At 46.5% G+C, this 19,610-nt stretch overlaps 1 protein-coding gene across 1 annotated transcript; it reads right to left on the reverse strand.

Moving 5' to 3' along the window:
* Positions 1-11,047: 11,047 nt before the first annotated feature.
* Positions 11,048-15,165, reverse strand: LOC123123033 (very-long-chain 3-oxoacyl-CoA reductase-like protein At1g24470). Its single transcript, XM_044543452.1, has 3 exons — positions 14,303-15,165; positions 11,739-11,808; positions 11,048-11,552 (listed from the first exon to the last, which is right to left on the reverse strand). Exons 1-3 carry the CDS (start codon positions 14,971-14,973, stop codon positions 11,295-11,297), a joined length of 999 nt encoding a protein of 332 aa, XP_044399387.1. The 5' UTR covers positions 14,974-15,165; the 3' UTR covers positions 11,048-11,294.
* Between the last annotated feature and the right edge of the window lie 4,445 nt (positions 15,166-19,610).

The raw sequence follows: 19,610 nt of genomic DNA on the forward strand, positions 1-19,610 counted from the left end.
TTGAGTAGCTTCTTCAAAGGAGCACCGGAGAATTCGGGAAGTCCACGTCGAACTGGGTCTGGAAGGGGAACGTCCTCAATATAAAACCATTCTGAAGACCATTCTTCGGACCCCTTCTTGGGAGTTCCGATAGGGTAGCCTGATCTGGCTATGCGTCAAACTTTGGCGCCACCCACTTCAAATATAGAACCACCTTGATGATGGGGGACGAGGCAAAATAACTTTCTCCATAATTTAAAATGAGCCTCGCAGCCTAAGAACAGCTCGCAGAGAGCGACGAAACCCGAAATGTACAGGATGGAACCTGGTGTGAGGTTGTGCAACTGGATCCTGTAGAATTCCAATAGACCCTTGAGGAAGGGATGGATCAGGAATCCCAAGCCCCTCAGAAGAAACGAGACGAAGCACATCCTCTCCTCCCTGCTGGGGTTGGGGAAATTCTCTGCTAGCACGTCATTGCCAATCGAGGCCAATCCCGCCGGCAGGAGACTAGATCCGCGGGAGGAAGATATCCCTGCGTCTGAAGTCGACTCAGCTGGAGGTGGGACACTGAGCAGCTTCGGCAATCACCCTCTTGAGGGCCATGGGGGCGCGATGAGGAGCTAGGGGCGCTCGCCATGTTTTGAAGTTTTTTGTGGTTTGCTCTGATGCTCTTTGTGCTATGTGGGATGGCATTTGGGGATCTAACCTCTTTAAATAGATGCCACCCATGCATGGTATAAAAAAAGATGGTCGTTCGCATTCATTCAGCGCATGGAAATTGAGGCGACGACAGGAAGGAATCATAATGGCAGAACATGGAGCCTAAAACCGTACTATTGACAATCTAGAGTATGCTGAAGAACCCGCCTTGCAAAGCCGAAGACATAAGCCAGATACTACTCGTCACTAAAGGCAAGTTCGAGGGCTACTAAGGGAGTCCTGGGTACGGGGGATCCTCAGGTGTCCAGCCTATTCGATATGGGCCGGATTGGTGGGCCGTGAAGATAAAGCAGAAGACTATCCCCCGTGTCCGGGTAGGGCTCCTGTGTGCGTGGATGGAAAGTTTGGTGTCCGGATGTGTTGTTTCCATCTTCTGTAAACCGACTCTGTACAACCCTACGCCCCTCTAGTGTGTATATAAACCGGAGGGGTTTTGTCCGTAGAGGCTATCAGAATAACCATAAGATAGACATCTAGGGTTTAGCCATTATAATCTCGAGGTAGATCAACTCTTTTAAACCCTATACTCATCGAATACAATCAAGAGGGACGTAGGGTTTTACCTCCTTTAAGAGGGCCCGAACCTGGGTAAAAATTGTGTCCATTGTCCCTTATTACCATTGATCCTTAGACGCGCAACTTGGGCCCACCCTACCCGAGATCTGCCGGTTTTGACATCGACAATTGGAGTCCAGAATTGTTCCGGGGGTACCGGGTGATGACCAACGTCACTGAAAGGGGTTTCGGGGGGAGGGGGGCTGGTAACTATTGGGGGCCCCATGGGCCAAGGGGAGGAGGAAAACCAGCCCACTAAGGGGCTGAGTGCCCCCCTCACCCCATCTCACGTAACCAGGAGGGTTGGGGGCGCCCCCTAGGGCTTCCCACCTCCCGGCTTGGGGGCAAGTCACCCTAGGGGAGATTCCATCTGCCCTGGCCGCCCCCCTAGGGAAAACTCTAGGAGCACCACCCCTCCTTCCTTCCCCTATATATAGAGAGGTAGAGAGAGGGCAGACGCACCCCAGAGCACATCTCCACGCCATGGCGCTGCCTCTCCTCTCCCTCGTATCCCTCTTCCTCTTTGTAGTGCTTAGCGAAGCTCTGCTGAGGTTCCGCCACCACCACCGCCACCACGCCATTGTGCTGCCGGAGTACTCGAGCTACTACTTCACCATCGCTCGCTGGATCAAGGAGTTGAAGACGTCATCAAGCCGTACTTGTGTTAAACAGGGAGGTGCCATCCGTTCGGCACTTGGATCGGGAGTTCGCGAGATAGATTGTGATTGGATCACAAAGACGTTCGACTACATCAAACGCGTTTCTTAACGCTTTCGCTTAGCGATCTACAATGGTATGTAGATCCAATCTCTCCTCTCGTAGATGGTCATCTCCTAGATTGGATCTTGGTGAGCGTAGGAATTTTTTTGTTTCCCGTGCAACATTCCCCAACATTGGTTTCTATTGATTTTCTGTGATGATGTGATAAAAAATAGCTTATGTTCAATTTGTGCCGAAGCACGACGAATATGGGCCGATTTGCGCTGATGGCGGGCCGTTTTTGCGCCGAAAGTGGATTGTAAAGCTGGCAAAATTGCGCCAACTTTGGGCCGATATCGGCGCCTGGGGGTGGCGGCTGGGAACCCAATTGCCCCAGGCTGATTTTAGCGCTGGTTCGCCCCCAGGCGGCGATTTTTCGAGCCCCCTGGGGGGGCCAATGGCTGGAGATGCTCTTAGCCCCCGTCCGAGTTGCTATACCTCTACTCCCTCCGTTCCTAAATATTTGTCTCTCTAGAGATTTCAACAAGTGACTACATACGAAGCAAAATGAGTGAATCTACACTCCAAAATATGTCTATATACATCCGTATGTGATAGTCCATTTGAAATCTCTAAAAAGACAAATATTTAGGAATGGAGGGAGTAGTTAGCAAATCCCAACATTACTATTATACATCATAATACAGGAAGATTAAATTTTGTACTTTTCTTATTTTTTAGGGAAATTAAAGTTTGTACCTAGTATTTTTTTACCTAGCAGATCAAAGAGCCCAAATACCGCATGGGACATGTTTAGCAAACTCAAAATTCATATAGATCAAAGAGCCAAAATGACGTCACCCATGGGCCATGGGTGAAAACCCAAACTACACATTCATAGTTCGGTAAAGAGCCCAATGAAAATCAAAAAGAGAGAAGACACACTCACAGCACAGTGCTCCTAGCCAGTGAGTCACGCGCCGGACAAGCGAGCTGGCACTCACACGTCCACTGGCGTGGATCAGCGGTCGCTTACTTGATAGCCACCACCCTTCGTGCGCTCGGTCGCTCGCCTTGATCAATGTCTGACCCATTGACAGTTGAAAAAAAAATCTCGGTTTATAATTTTTTTTATGAATTTGATGAAATGTTCATGAAGTTGAAAAAAGCTCACAAAATTGGAAAAAATCTTATATTTTAGAAAATCTTGCAAATCAGGAAAATGTTTGTGAATTTTAGTTTTTTCAAAGATTTTAAAAAGTTCATGAATTTGAAAACAATTTAGGAATTCTCAAAATGTTTGCAAATCTAACAACTAGTAGGGGAATTTGAAGGAAAAAAATGTGAATTTGAAAAAAGTTGGCAGTTTTGAAAATTGTTCCTACTTCTAAATTTCGCAAAATTTTGAGAAATAATCATTGAAACTAAATTTAAAACAAAAAAAGAAAAGGGCAAAGAAAAGGAAAAATAAAAACGAACAGAAACCGAGCAAATTGAAGAGAAACAAAAAATATGGAAAGATCATCTCGAAAAAATCGATTGGAACCTTCTAGAAAGTTTCCAAAATTGATTTTTTTAGGGGTGATAAATAACTTTATTCATCAAAAGCCACCTGAAGTGGGATATGAATCTGGTTGTACGGAACGCCAAACCAGACGTGGCGACCGGGACCTCTAGAAACTGAAAATTTAGCTAACCCGTGTACTTCATAGTTCGCAGCACGACACTCAAAAGTAAATTTACATTGGACATTAACTGTTCTAAGGCGAATCTCGCTGATGATTGCTCCGTATCTTCCTCCCGCATTGTTGCCAATATCTGACACAACTTGTTTGCAATCAGACGCAATGACAAAGTTGTGTATATTAAGGTCCTCCGCCAAACACAACGCCTCCCGGCACGCTATCGCCTCCAGAGAAGCAGGGTCAGTGACACCCTCCAGGACCAACGCTGAGGCCCCAATATAATTCCCCGCTTCATCTCTGCAAACTGCAGCAGCCACTCCTCCTCTTCTGGCACGAACAGCTGCATCAACATGTATCTTGTATGCTCCGGGAGGTGGTTTCTTGGGGTTCTGTCTTTGTTGCGGTAACTGGTTCACTCCTTGACTGGGGCGACGGTTTGAATCATTAATCACACCGAGCTCTGTCATGAAACTTGTGATGAAGTAGTGTGTTTGATGGGGACTTTGGAAGATTGCCTCATGAATAGCTTTACGTCGGGCATGCCATATCGACCATGCATAACCGAAAGTAAGGCAAAACTCTCCTGCGACAAGCTCTCGATCAAGGTGAACAACCAATTTTTCGCATTCGGTTCAGTAGTCGCCATGATTTTATGCAGCACTTCCTCATCTCCCAACGCCCATACGCTCCTCGAGACGGTGCACTCCAATAGCGAATGTCGCCATGAGTCTTGTACTCCACAAAACCCACAAAGTCTAGAATCTTCCATATGCCGATGCGCTCATACGTCGTTTGTAGGCAACGACTGTTTTGATAATCTCCACAAGAACATTCTGACCTTCCCCGAGACTGCAGTGCTCCACAGCGATTTCCACGCACCAGAGTCAGCCCTGGCACTAGACGATCCTGCCGATCCCTCAAGCCACGCCTCTCTGCGTTGTCTAGTTGCAATGGTCATCTTATAAGCTGACCTGACCGAAAAGATGCCATGTTTTTCATAGTGCCATGCCCAAAAATCTGTCATATTCCGAGTGCATAGAGGGATTCCCAATATCATCTCAGCATCCATCGGCATAAAAGTTGCTTGCACAAGTTCTCTATCCCAAGATGTCGTAACATTAGATATGAGCTTCGAAACCATTATTGGGGGGTTTTGTGTTAGGCAGCCATATGGCCGCAGCATCTCGTCCCTTGGGAGCCAATTATGTTCCCAAATTTTTGTCGATGCTCCATTACTAATGCGTTTGATTAGCCCCTGCTTGAGAACATCCCTCCCTTCCATCACTGCTCACCAAATCTGGCTAGGTCGGCCCCCTAGTTCCGCTTCCAAAATATCAGTCGAAGGATAATAGATGCTTTTGAGTACACGAGCACAAAGTGTGTTTGGGTTCTACAACAACCTCCACGCCTGCCTTGCCAACATGGTGAGGTTAAAAAGCTCAAAGTCCTTAAACCCTAGTCCCCCCATATCTTTCGATTGTGTCATAGCCTTCCAAGAGACCCAGTGAGGCTTTCGTTTTCCTTCCTTGCTTCCCCACCAAAATTTACGGATAAGCATGTTTAGATGTTCGCACAATCCTCTTGGCAGCTTAAAGCATGACATGGAGAAAACAGGCACTGCTTGGGCCACAGATTTTACTAAAACTTCCTTGCCAGCAGATGACATGGTGCTCTCTATCCACCCCTGGACCTTGCTCCAAAGTCGGTCCTTGAGATATTTAAAGGCACCATTCTTCGAGCTCCCAATGTCAGACGACATCCCCAAGTACTTATCATTAAGAGTTTCATTGGGTACATTCAATATATCCTTTATACCTTGCCTCACTGAGTCTGGAACTCCCTTACTGAAGAAAATAGATGACTTTGAGTAATTAATCCGTTGCCCAGTTGCCTGACAATATGTATCCAGAACCTGGTACACCTCGGTAGCCCCCATATCATTTGCCTTGAAGAACAGCAGGCTGTCATCAGCGAATAGGAGATGGTTCACCGGTGGCACCGTAGGTGCTACTTGTATACCATGCAAATTGGATGACTCATTTTTGGATTTTAAAAGGCACGAAAGGCCCTTTGCTGCTAGCAAGAACAAATATGGAGAAATCGGGTCCCCTTGTCTGATTCCTTGTGAAGGAGCAAACTGGTGAAGCTTCTTTCCATTGAACAAAATAGAGAATTCAACTGTTGTAACCAGTCCCATGACAATATCAACCCACTTGGCTGTAAACCCCAGCTTGAGCATGATGGCTTGTAGATAAGGCCATTCTACTCTATCATAAGCCTTCATCATATCCAGCTTTGGAGCGCAAGATTGATTTTTCTTCACTTTATTTCTCTTCATAAAATGCAAACATTCATAGGTTGTTATAATATTGTCAGTAATCAACCTTCCTAGCACAAAGGCCGACTGTTCTTCTAAGATGATATCCGGAAGAAACAATTTTAATCTATTGGAAATTAGCTTTGATGCAATTTTGTATAAGACATTGCATAAGCTGATTGGGCAAAACTGAGATAGGAGTGTTGGGTTTTTTACCTTCGGAATAAGCACCAACATAGTGTCATTAATGCACCTTGCTGATTCAGTACCTTCCACTATTTTGAGAACAGCCTGGGTGACTTCCTCAGCGCACACCTCCTAATGGTGCTGAAAAAAATGAGCTGGGTAGCCATCCGGACCAGGAGCCTTTGTCGGGAACATTTGAAACAGAGCTGTTTTTACCTCTTTCTGGCTATATGGGGCATTAAGAAGCTCATTCATCTCATGTGTTACCTTGGTTGGAACTGTATCCAGAACCTGCTCCATGTCATGCACGCCCTCAGACAAATAAAGTTGTTGGTAGAACTCATTGGCCATTTGTTCCATCTCCTGAACGCTTTCTGTCATCACGCCGTCTTGCTTTTTTAGTGCTTTAATTTGTTTTTTCCGCCTCCTCCTACTTGCTCTGAGATGGAAAAAGTACGTATTTTTGTCCCCATGGGTCAGCCATTCCACCCTGGCTCGCTGGCGCCAAAGAATCTCCTCGCGGTGATATAGCTCTGTTAATCTGTCAACTATTTTTATTTCTGCATGTGTTGGCTCCAGCCGGACAGGGTCCGACCGCAACTCCTGTAGTTGTCGTTTCAAACGCTGGATCTCTTGTCTGATATTCCCAGTTTGTCAGGTCGTCCGACAGTGACGCCAGCTTGTCCTTGATTGCCTGCACGGAATCTCCTGCTGCACTGTGCCATGCACCCTCCACTATCGGCGCCAGGCCCGAGTCCCTCTCCCATGCGACGTCATACTTAAATCGGCGTGGGGCCTGTCTGCATGCATTCTCATGCACGTAGCGAACGAACAGAGGAATGTGATCGCTAGTCGCTGCTGTTTTGTGCTCCAGGGTAGCCGAAGGGAAGGCCAGAGCCCATGCCGGGTTTGCAACGCCCCGGTCAAGCCTCACTCTTGTATATGTCCCTCCGACTACCTTTTTCTCGAAAGTCCAGGGGTTGCCCGTGTATCCAATGTCGGAGAGCCCGCATGTGTCAAGTGCATCTCTGAAAGCGTCCATTTGGGCCTAACTCCTCTGCCCAATGCCATCATGCTCATGCGCGTGCACCACCTCGTTAAAGTCACCAAGTAGCAACCAGGGTACATCATTTTCGCCTACAATGCCCCTCATCATATCCCATGTCTTGTGCCTTTCATTCACCTGAGCTTCTCCGTACACAAAAGTGACCCTCGTCCCGACATGGACAAGATCATTAATCATCGCATCGATGTGATACTGTGAATAACCAATAATCTCAAGATTTATTTCTTCATTCCAAAAAACTCCTAAACCACCACTGCGGCCTAGACTGCTTACAGCAAAACTTTTATTGAAACCTAATGAACCAGCTAAATTCTCAACTCTCATACCCTCTATTTGAGTTTCAAGAATACAAAGTACAGAGGGGGCAAACTTCTCCGTCATCTCACGGAGCTCGCGGACTGTCGCGGGGTTGCCAGCACCGCGACAGTTCCAACATAGGAGACTCATTGCGCTTGGCGAGACCCCCCTAGGAGGCCCGCCATACGCGCATCATTTTTGTTTGTTCCTGTGTTCTTCCCACTATTCCTGTCCAATGTTGAGGATGATAGCTTATTCCGTTTTGGCTCCTGCTTAGACGAGGGGCTCAATGGATCTTCTCGGGGGGGGGGGGGGGTAGCAGCAAAAGTTTATTTGCTCCAACTACCTTTGACGCTGGTTTCATGGCTGATGCCACGAGATCACTAGCCGCAGCACTCCTCTTTCTGTTCCCATCAGCTTCATCCATGTCCATGTCCTGTTCCTGCTGGGTATTCTGTTCAAACCCACGACCCTGCCTCTGCCCGCATTGCTTCTTCCTCTTCCACCTCTAGTGTTGTTCCCTCCTTGTCCTCTTTCTTCTCCCGGACCTCTACCGGGCCCTCTAAACCAAGCTGCTTTCAAATCTTTAAAAACCAGAGCTTTTGGAGGATGGACTCCATCGCCACACTCCTTGAAAAGATGACCCAAGAGGCCACACACATCACACCAATCAGGGAGTCTTTCGTATTTCACCCTAAAAATGAGTCGCTGAACGGTGTCCTTCTTCTTTATCACCAGGGACACATAGTTTTTGAGTGGTTTAGTGACATCAATCTTGAGCCGCACTCTGACAAAATTCCCTTCAAAATCATGGGAACTTGGCTCGGCATAGATGAACTCTCCGACCGTCGCAGACAAAGCCTTGATCTTGGAAAGGTAACCTTCTGGAAAATCGTGGATCTGAATCCACATCTCAATTTTGTTCAGCTCGATCGTCGACGGCTTAGTAAAGCCATCATACGGCGCCAAAACCACTGCTTTCCCTTTGTAAGCCCACGGTCCTTCTTCCATTACGCGCTCCCAGTCTCCCAGGCAACCAAACTGCATTGTGTATAGGTTCTCCTCCAGCGGCTTGATCTTGACTTCCTTCGCCAGGTCCCAAGCCACCCTCATGGTTCTATAAAACCAAAATTGACTATAGGGTTTTTCAGTGTGAACCCTAGCAATGATCATCCATCGGGTCGCCGCCTCTGGCAACTCCTCATCTTCCATAACCACATCTTCAAGTTCATCTTCTTTCAGACCTAATTCCTCCATCATCGCCTCTAGGTCAGATACGGGCGCTCCCGTCCCTGATCTCAAAGCAGAATCTTCCATCATACTCTTGCCCGAGAAAACCTTGTCCGCGGGCGGTAGAACCCTAGCAGTCCTCCGTCCCCACCCGTAAGGCCGGGGGAGAGGAGGCGAGGGGAGTCCGGCTCTCTACGTTGTCAAGAGGCGAAAGATCGCCTTCGCCGCCGAGAGGATAGAGAACCCTAACGAGAGGGGAAAACTTACAGCCTCTGAGCACGGGTGTGATGATGTGAGAGACTCCGATTGGGCCGATCAGTTATGCTACCGAAGGAGCGTGCGTGGGCGCCAATTACCGATAACAAAGGAATTGGCACCTTCAACACTAAATATAAATTCGCCTCAAAACACTAGTCACACCCGCTAAGCACACACGCGCCTCCTATTTTTCGCCTGTTGCAAGTAATTGTCGCGAAAACCGACAGAAAAGCGTTTATGGCCCAGCCTAAATGGGCCAGCCCAAACACTGATCGAGCACGTTGGGAAACCGACAGAAAAGCGTCCTCGATCAGTGTTTGGGCTGGTCCATTTTAGGCTCTATTCTCAACCTTGCTTGGACCGTTTTTTTATTTTTTTTCTTGGTTTTTAAATTTTAATTTATGTTTATTATCTTTTACTCCTCAGTTTTCGATTTCTCTTTTCTTTTTTATTTTCATTTTTCAAACATATTTCAAAAATTTCTACATATTTTTGAAAATCTTGAAGATTTTTCTACTTTGTGAACATTTTTTTGAAATCTTGAACATCTTTGATATTTGTGAACATTTTCTAAAACTCATGAATATTTTCTAAATTTTTGGACATTTGTTTTGAGATTTCAAACTCATGAACATTTTCAAGAAATTGTGAACATATTTTTAATCATAAACATTTTTCAAATTCTTGAACATTTTTTCTTAAATCGTGAAATATTTTTCTAGTATGCGGACATTTTATGAAATTGCGAGAAAAAATTAAGTTCGTGATAATTTTTTGAATTGGCGAACAATTATTGCGATCATTTTTTGAAAATCACAAAGAATTTTTTGGATGGACAATTTTTTTCAAATGCATGAACATTTTTTGAACCAATGAAGTATTTTTGAAATTTTAGAAGAATTATAAATTCACGAACATTTTTTGTTTTCGACATTATTTGAATTCATGAAATTTTGTTCTAATTGATGAACATTTTTTGAGTACGTGAACATTGTTTAAGATCTTGAACATTTTTTGAATATGCGAACATTTTTCAAGTCCGCAACCTAGAGGAGGTGGCTCCACTCGATCGTTGCTCGGGAGAAGCTTGTGGGGAGGACACCTGCTGAGGGGAGGAAGCTCTCGACAGAGGAGGGTGATCGCCAGTGGAGTGGCTCCACGACGAGGCCGACCAGAGTCGGTGGCGTGGTTCGTGACCTTCGTGGCACTAATGTGAGATGTTTGCGGTCGGCGGCGGCGGTGGTCGGGGTGGAGGGCAGTCTACAACGGGTGGGGTGGTTGGGGCGGCGGGGTTGCGGCGGTGTGCGGCAATGACAACAGTGGTAGGGGTGGTCGGCGGCGAATGATATCTCCTAAATGGGTCGATTTGTGGATGAAGTGGATTGAGGTTAGCCGGTTGATTGCACGACACGTCCGTTCCTTTTTCAGGCCAAAAATCTGATACCTCATGCGTTTTCCCTCTCGTTAGCGCGCGCTTAGGTCCGATACTATTTACATCTCGCGCCGAATACAATCCCTGATAGATATTGGGCAGTGGTTAAGTTCTCCCAGCAGATAGTGGGCCCTAAAGGTTGGACATTATTACTAATAGTATGGGTGCCCTCGTTTCTACAATTCTACCGGCACTTACCGTGCCGTTTGGTTCTTGTACCGACAGTTAAAAATGTCTCGGCAGATTTTTTCACCTTGTTCAGATATTTCTACCAGTAGTTCAGTGCCCACATTAAGTGTTGTGGCGTAGTGCACCCGCTTTCGTGACAACAACGGCAACCCAAGTGACCCCAACTCCAGCTCGTCAACATTTCGGCCCTAACACCGCCACGCTGCCACAACCACACCATGGTTGTCGATGCTTCTCCATCTCCCTCTTAGCCTGGGCCTGGGAACGGATAAGGGGAATGAGAGGAATTGCTTGGCGAGTGGGCTAGGGTAGTTGGGTGGACACATCGAAGTTCACACGGTTCGCTTAGTGAGGAAACGGGCGTGATGTGGCGCTAGCCCTACGCCGAGATCCATGCCGCGTGATCAGACGGGGTATGTTGTAATCTTATGAAAATTCAATCACAGAAAATTTTCATCCAGCATCATCCAACAAAGAAATTACACTTTTCAGGAAAACATTGACAAGAGAACAAACGTTAATTACATACGAGAGAAAACTCCGGAACAATCACCTTCCCAAACAAGTCTAAACATAAACCAAATGCGGCTGTTGACAACCATCCAAATCATTCTCCACAAAAAATAAACAGATCACGTCACGACTTTACGGTTTCTTTTCACAAACACCATGGGCTGTTCAGCTGAGTTCCTTCTCTCCGAGCAAAGCTCTCATCTCATTTCTCTTGCGGACACCAACCCAGAGACGCCACAGATTGAGAGCAGAGTCCGGCGCCAGAGACGCGAAGAACCACTGGACGGAGTGGCGCCAGTAGGGGACGCATCTCGGCTCGTAACCAATGCAGCGAATGGCAGCTTTGACGTACTCCTCGGGCGATGGTATGAACGGAGAGTCGCCCTTAACAGGCGACATCTTGGTGGCCACGTACAAAGGAATCTGCAGTGCACCACAGTAATCCGTTACTAGGATATTTAAACTCAATTCCAAAGTACGTTTATTTTGTCTTCTGTGACACCGAGTACAGAATTACTTGGAGATCCATGAAGTTTGTGTGCATTTCACTAGTAGACGCAAACTATTTCTGATTTCTATGTAAAGATGAAGAGGAAACTGCATGCATACCTGGCATTGGACATCCACTCCGTAGTGTTTGTATTCAACGCTTAGACTCCGAGATAGTTGATCAATATACCTAACAGGGTGGCCAAATGTAGAAATTAGAAATAGCAACGCGTAATGCTTAATCTCATCTTCCTTGTGCTAAAAACAAAGTTCATATTTGAGGTGTGGCAAATAAAACACATATCATCGATGATGTGCATCATCATGGATTATTCAACTTCATTGGTTGACGGCTAACCAATGCAGAGGCCGAAAGATTATCCTACTTTTTGAGATATTTTTATGGATTGTTCAATGTCATCAGATCGAAATTGTCCTGATTTTGGAACTATGAGTTCAGAGTATTTAATTCGGGAACGAGAAACTGGCTTTCATCATATGTTTTTCGGCTGCACGGAAATGATAATATTTATTTCAAATACTATTTCTACCCTTTTGCTCCACTGATTAGGGGTGCGCTATTTATTGAAAGAACCATAATCTTCCCATCATCCATGGCCATATTAGGAGTGCATTAATATGCCTTGTGTGCTTGGACCCGGTGGTAGATGTACTCCCTCCGCTTTAGTTCACAAGTCGTGCGCGTATATCTAGGTTGTCAATTTTTTCACCCTAATATAAACTATATAACACAAAACTTATACCATTTGAAAATAGAACATCTGAAGTTTATATTGGTATATCTTTTGTAATATATAAATTACTCCCTCTCTCTCAGTTTACAGGGCATGCGCGTACCCCTAGGTCGTCAATTTGACCAACCTAATACAAGTCATATATTACAAAAAATATACCAATATAAACTTCAGATGTTCTATTTTCAAACTGTATAATTTTTGTGTTATATAGTTTATATTAGGGTGATAAAATTGACAAACTAGGTATACACGCAGGACTTGTAAACTGAAACGGAGGGAGTACCAAACATAATACCATTGGCTGATCTTGTCCAAGCTGCTTTTATTCGATGAATCGATAGTGTAGTACAGGATGGTAGTACTATGTTTAGCATAGGACTACCATGCACTAAACCTTTTTCTTTCTCAGAGAGCGCCAAACTTGACTTAGTTTCACCAAAGGTTACAAACACAGAAAATAATGTAGATTAAAAGGTGTAGATTTGAAGGAGACATGTGTGGAATGTAACAGAAAAAATACTGAAGTCCAGGAAGTTCAAACAAAATATTTTGAAAACAAAGCTAAACAATCGTAATTCACACACAAACCAGTAACAAACACAGTTTAAGTTATGCAAAGTAGTGATATGTTTAGTATCTGCATATAACGATATGAGAAACACTGGAGATTCATCATAATATAAAAAACATTGCATAAAGTTAAGGTTTTCCGAAGTTCCAGTCGACTAACATTTTCTTAAATCTCAGTCAATTTATAAAAAATGCAACTCCACTAGACTGAAGTTGGGCTTTTGTAAATCAATCAACACTTAAAAAAATCTTCAACGAAGCCATAGAGAGACCGCAAAGTTAATCATTAAGATATTTTTACAAATGTTATGAACAACTATCTTCTAATATGATTTGATTACTAGAAGTATTTAAAAAGTAACGATCCGATGAACTATAGAAATGGAATAAATTGATTCCGTCGATTAAGTAGGCCACGAGGACAGAAGATTAGAGACCAAAAAACAGAACCACATGGGGACGCATGTTGGAGCCCTGTAGCCTTAAACATATTTAACATGTCATTGTACTGACAACAAACAATAACCAAGCATTTTGCAACAACAAAGAAAAACAATAACCAAGCAGTACTGTTCGGACATGATGGTGTACAGCCTGCATGGAAGTTTTTACTAGTGTATCATTAAATCTGAGATCGTAAGAGCAACTACAACAGTGTGCATCAAAACGCCCCTGAACTTCCGGATCTTGTTGGTTGGGACAGTTTTTGCCCTTTGACATCTTGCATCAAACGTCCGTGGATCAGTTCGGACGTCCGGATTTCCGCAAATCTGAACCAATCCTAAAGAACTTTCGGGAGTCTCGGCAATCTGTTTGACTCACCGTCGGTTGCACCATATGTCCTCACACTTCATGTGCTTTTTTAGGTCTGCTGACCCACCCTACGGTTTGGATTTGATGCCTATTTGATGTGTGCTGTTGGATGGCAGACTCCCCTATCACAACAGATATTTGATGTGTTTGTTTTCTATGTCACAATAGCTACATGTCAATCGTCTGACTATTGAATATTGAATTAGTCAATTTTGGTTGAAGGAAGAAACAAGCGCGGGAGGAAGAAACTCGTCGGAGGGGAAGAAGAAGGTCGCTAGGCAGGCTACCCCAGTATTTATCTTAGGATTTCTGGTGGGGGCGATGATGGGGTGGCGGTGTGGCTTCGCCGGAGAAAAGCTTGTCGTGGGGGCCTAGAGGATGGCCGGGGGTGGCGGAAGCACGGCGGTTGGCGACGCGGGAACGGAGGGGCAGTGTAAGCACGATCGGGGACTCGCAGGCTGCCGTCGACAAGTGGAGAGGTATCACCACACACGTGTGGACCCAAAACCTACCACGCAAGATGTATGCATGAGGGATACTTACGCTTTGCTTGCCGCGTACACGGCGTAGAGCGGGAACGCCGGCACCACCACGGACGAACCGGACCCGACGTTGACGATGGCGCCCCTCCCCTTTCCCGCCATCGCGGGCACGACGGCGCGCGAGATCCGAGTGGCCGCCTCCACGTTCACCCGCACCACGGCCTCCCACACCGGGGTCTCCACCTCGTGGAAGTAGGCCGCGCAAGGGTACGTCGCGCCGGCGTTGTTCACCAGGAGGCCCACGTCGAGCCCCTTCACGGCGGCGGCCACCCTCGCCGCGCCCTGCGACAGCTCCGTCGTGTCACCGGCGAGGTCGAACACCACGCTCTTGACCATGCAGGACGGCGCCGCCTTCTGGGCCTCCTTGCTGACGCGGGACAGCTTGGCGGGGTTCCGGCCGACGAGGACGAGATGGAGCCCCCTGCGGGCGAGCTCGAGCGCCAGCGCGCGGCCGATACCGTCGGTGGCGCCGGTGACCACCGCCCACGCGCCGTACCGCAGGCCCAGGTCCTTCCCCCGCCGGAGGAATGCGCGGTACAGCCACGCGAGGAAGGTCGCGGCGGATACAACGACAGCCTGGATGCCGAGGGCAAGGAAGACGAGAAACCACAGCGGCGGCGGCGGCGAGCCTGCCCCGCCGGCCGTCGAGACAATCTCTTCCAACTCAGGCATGGACTCGGGTAGCTCGCGAGCAGATCGAAGCACAAGAAAGGAACGAAGATGCAGTACTAAGCCAGTTGTGCTGCCATTAACTACAAGCCCGCAACAGCTAAGCCCCTGCGAGTCGGGAGACAGATCAGGCAGCCATGAAGCACTAGCTCGGGGCTTGTACCGACCCGGCTTTGCTATTTTCAGAGCATACCATAGCACGTAGGTAGGACCTTTAAATGGCTCGATTGAATGCAAAGGCGCCGTGGTGCCCAGCAGAGCCCACGAAGCGGTATTGGGCATTATCGCCGCTGTGGAGAAGTCAGGAATTTTGCATGCATGGATGCTTGTACACTTGTCAAGCAACAGTACAATGGAGCTGGCGACGAGATGAGACGATCCGGCGGATCCATCTGACCGCCCCACCGCGGTCAACAAGCACTGAGCTCTCAAATCCTGAAAACTCCACTAACCTTAGAGCATCTGCAGCTGGACTTCGCAAATCCGCTCTCTGTACGTCCACGGACGCGTCCGGACATGCCCACGAACGCATCCGGACGGACACTCATATTTCGCTCTCGGCATCCACATATGTTAAACTCGGACTCTCAAATCCACGAACGTCGATCACAGGCCATTGTCGCACTTGAAGGCATACGTTTGGTGACGAACATAAATAGTGTTTACAAAAAATATATTTTAAGTGCAAAACTCAAACATCTGTTTTTTGGTTTTCATTCTGGGTCCATATATGCTTCACAAGATTACTGAGTAGCTGCACGTGCACCTGATGATCTCGAAGATTCTGATGCATCTGCAGAAAGTTCATGAGCTGAGTTGCATCTTGATTTTCTAGGATTTCAACTTGTTCTCCTGGTGTTTCGAAATCATTGGTTTGGGCTACATCATCACCCTCATCATCGACAATCATATTGTGCAAAATAACACAACATGTCATGAGTTGCCATAAAGTCTCTAATTCTCACATCATTGCAGCGCCACGAACAATTCCCCAGCGAGTTTGAAGCACAACAAATGCCCTCTCATTCCTAGCCGCTTCCTACATTGTTGCAAAGTTGCTCTGTTTTATTGCCATGCGGTTCTGATATGGTCTTCACAAACGCCGCCCACAGAGGATAGATGTCATCGGCAAGATAGTATCCCATGTTGTAGTTCCGGCCATTGACGGTGTAGTTGCATGGCGATGATTGCCCATTGCAAAGTCACCTGAACATTGGAGATCGTTGAAGCACGTTAATGTCGTTGTGAGAACCCGACATTCCAAAGAAAGCATGCCAAATCCATAAGTCATGTGATGCCACTGCTTCTATTATGATGGTGGCCTCTTTGGCGTGACCTTGATACATTCCCCGCAAACCTTTGGGGCAGTTCTTCCATTGCCAATGCATGCAATCAATTGACCTGAGCATTCCTGTAAACCCCCTGGCCTCTCCAATAGCCAACAGCTTCTCCGTGTCCTGCACATTTGGTTCGCTGAGATACTCAGCTCCAAACACCTCCACCATGACGTGAGCAAACTTGATAGTAGTTTCCAGGCAGGTGCTCTCCCCCATCCTGACCATCTCACCAACGACATCTGTGAAAGTACAACTAATCCCTGGATGGTTTTAGTAATTCATAACAACATATAGCTCATTGAACTAATGTCTATTCAAGATAAATATTTCACGATGTTCAATGATTGCATGGCAAGGACTAGAGATGTGGACCCCTCAAAATGCTAAGAAAATGGATTGGCAAAACGCTCAAGACTCTTCATTTTTGTTTAAGTGATCCAAGATCACATTGAGTCAATAGGAAAGCCAATACTATTAAAAGGGGATGATGTATTGCTTAATGATCTTGTTGCTCAAGTGCTTAGTGATATTGATTCAAAACCCTCAGCCACTTTCTCTATCCAAATATGTCCAAAACCTAAACTCCAACTCGGCCCCACCGATATTGCCGATCCGGAGCCACTGAGTTCATGTAGACTTAGCCACTGCCAAAACCCTAACAAGTCGGATCCACCGGTATGGATCTCGGTCCCACCGAGATGGCCTTGCCAGCTCCCTGTTACTTGTTGCAATTATTTCGGTTTCACCGAGAATTGCAACCGGTCTTAGCGAGATGGCTTGACCGACTCTTTGTTGCTTATTGCTTCACTTTGGTCTCACCGAGATGATGCAATCAACGCCACCGAGATGAGGTTTGCACTAAGCCCTTGCACATTGGTCCCTCCGAGTTGTTCCAGTCGGTCCCGTCGAGATTCCTAACATTCATATCTTTACACAGATCGGTGCCACCGAGTTTACTGATCGGTGCCACCGAGATGAGTCAAAGATGTGTAACGGTTGGATTTTTTGTGGAGGCTATATATACCCCTCCACCCCCTTCTTCTCTATAGAGAGAGCCATCAGGACGTGCCTACACTTTCACCATTCATTTTCTGAGAGAGAACCACCTACTCATGTGTTGAGATACAAATATTCCATTCCTACCATTTGAACCTTGATTTCTAGCCTTCCCCAAGTTGCTTTCCACTCAAATCCCTCATCCACCATAGCCAAATCTGTGTGAGAGAGTTGAGTGTTGGGGAGACTATCATTTGAAGCACAAGAGCAAGGAGTTCATCATCAACACACCATCTATTACCTTTTTGAGAGTGGTGTCTCCTAGATTGGTTAGATGTCGCTTGGGAGCCTCCGACATGATGTGGAGTTGAACCAAGAAGTTTGTAAGGGCAAGGAGATCGCCTACTTCGTGAAGATCTACCCGAGTGGGGCAAGTCCTTCATGGACGATGGCCATGGTGGGATAAACAAGGTTGCTTCTTCGTGGACCCCTCTGATGGAAATATGCCCTAGAGGCAGTAATAAAGTTTTTATTATTATATTTCCTTATTCGTGATGAAGGTTTATTATTCATGCTAGAATTGTATTGATCAAAAACTTAAATACATGTGTAAATACATAAACAAATACCGTGTCACTAGTGAGCCTCTATTAGACTAGCTCGTTGATCAAAGATGCTTAAGGTTTCCTAACCATAGACATGAGTTGTCATTTGATAACGGGATCACATCATTAGGAGAATAATGTGATGGACAAGACCCATCCATTAGCATAGCATATGACCATTCAGTTTATTGCTACTGCTTTCTTAATGTCAAATATATGTTTCTTCAACCATGAGATCATGCGACTCCCGGATACCGGAGGAATACCTTGCGTGCTATCAAACGTCACAATGTAACTGGATGATCGTAAAGATGCTCTACACGTATCTCCGAAGGTGTCTGTTGGGTTGGCATGGATCAAGAATGGGATTTGTCACTCTGTGTTACGGAGAGGTATCTATGGGCCCTCTTGGTAATACAACATCACAAGAAGCTTGCAAGCAAAGTGACTAAGGAGTTAGTTGCAACATGATGTATTATAGAACGAGTAAAGAGACTTGTCGGTAATGAGATTGAACTAGGTATGGAGGTACCTATAATCTAATCTCGGGCAAGTAACATACCGACAGACAAAGGGAATTACGTATGTTATCATAAAGATTTGACCGATAAATATCTTCATAGAATATGTAGGAACAAATATGGGCATGCATGTCTCGCTATTTGTTATTGAACGGAGAAGACTCTCGGTGATGTCTACATCATTCTCCAACCCATAGGGTCCGCACGCTTAACGTTCGTTGACGATATAGTGCTATATGAGTTATGTGAGTTGGTGGCCGAATGTTGTTTGGAGCCCCGGATGTGATCACAAACATGACAAGGAGCTTCGGAATGGTCCGGAGGTAAATATTGATATATAGGACGATACTATTTGGTCTCTAGAAAGGTTTCAGAATGCACCGGGTATTCATCGGTCACCGGAAGGAGTTCCGGGAGGCCACGAGAAGTTACTGGGCCTAACGGGCCAAGGGTTGGGGAGCACACTAGCCCACAAGGGGCTGGCGCGCCCCCAGCCTGGCCACCAGCCTTGTAAAGGAAAGGGAGGGGCTGGTCCCCTCCTTCCTTTCTCCATGAAAGAGAGAAAGGGAAAGGGGGGGGGGCTTATGGAAGACAACCCCCTTTCCTTTCCCCCATGCGCCAAAGAAGGAAGCGGGGCACGGCAGGTGGCTAGCCCTAGGGCTGGCCGCCGACCCCCTTGGGGGCGCCCTGGGCTGCCCCCTCCTCCCCCACCTATATATATGAGAGGAGGGAGAGGGGCAACACACACCACAATTCCCAAGCCGTGTGCGGAGCCCCTCCCCTTCTAGTTCGTCATTGGTCACATTTTCGTAGTGCTCGGTGAAGCCCTGCGGAGATAGTTGCAGGCACCACCGGAACTCATCTACTACTTCGCCCGTCTTGCTGGATCAAGAAGGCAAGGACGTCATCGAGCTGAACATGTGCTGAACGCGGAGGTGTCGTACATTGGGTACTTGATGGGTTGGATCATGAAGGTGTTCGACTACATCAACTGCGTTGATAAATGCTTCCGCTTAACGATCTATGAGGGTATGTAGACACACTCTCCCCTCTCGTAGCTATTCATCTCCATGGATAGATCTTGTGTGTGCGTAGATTTTTTTTGGTTTTCCATGCAACGTTCCCCAACGGTGGCATCATGAGCCAGGTCTATGCATAGATGATATGCACGAGTAGAACAC

The sequence above is a fragment of the Triticum aestivum genome, chromosome 1B (assembly GCF_018294505.1).
Source record: "Triticum aestivum cultivar Chinese Spring chromosome 1B, IWGSC CS RefSeq v2.1, whole genome shotgun sequence".
In the NCBI taxonomy this organism is placed as follows: Eukaryota; Viridiplantae; Streptophyta; class Magnoliopsida; order Poales; family Poaceae; genus Triticum; species Triticum aestivum.

Excerpts from the sequence above, each read along its gene's own strand:
- LOC123123033 (XM_044543452.1), bottom strand. The coding sequence starts at position 14,973 with ATGCCTGAGTTGGAAGAGATTGTCTCGACGGCCGGCGGGGCAGGCTCG. Across the intron at positions 11,809-14,302 it reads GTGTACGCGGCAAGCAAAGC|GTATATTGATCAACTATCTC; the intron begins GTAAGTATCCCT and ends CCACCCTGTTAG. Across the intron at positions 11,553-11,738 it reads GAGTGGATGTCCAATGCCAG|ATTCCTTTGTACGTGGCCAC; the intron begins GTATGCATGCAG and ends GGTGCACTGCAG.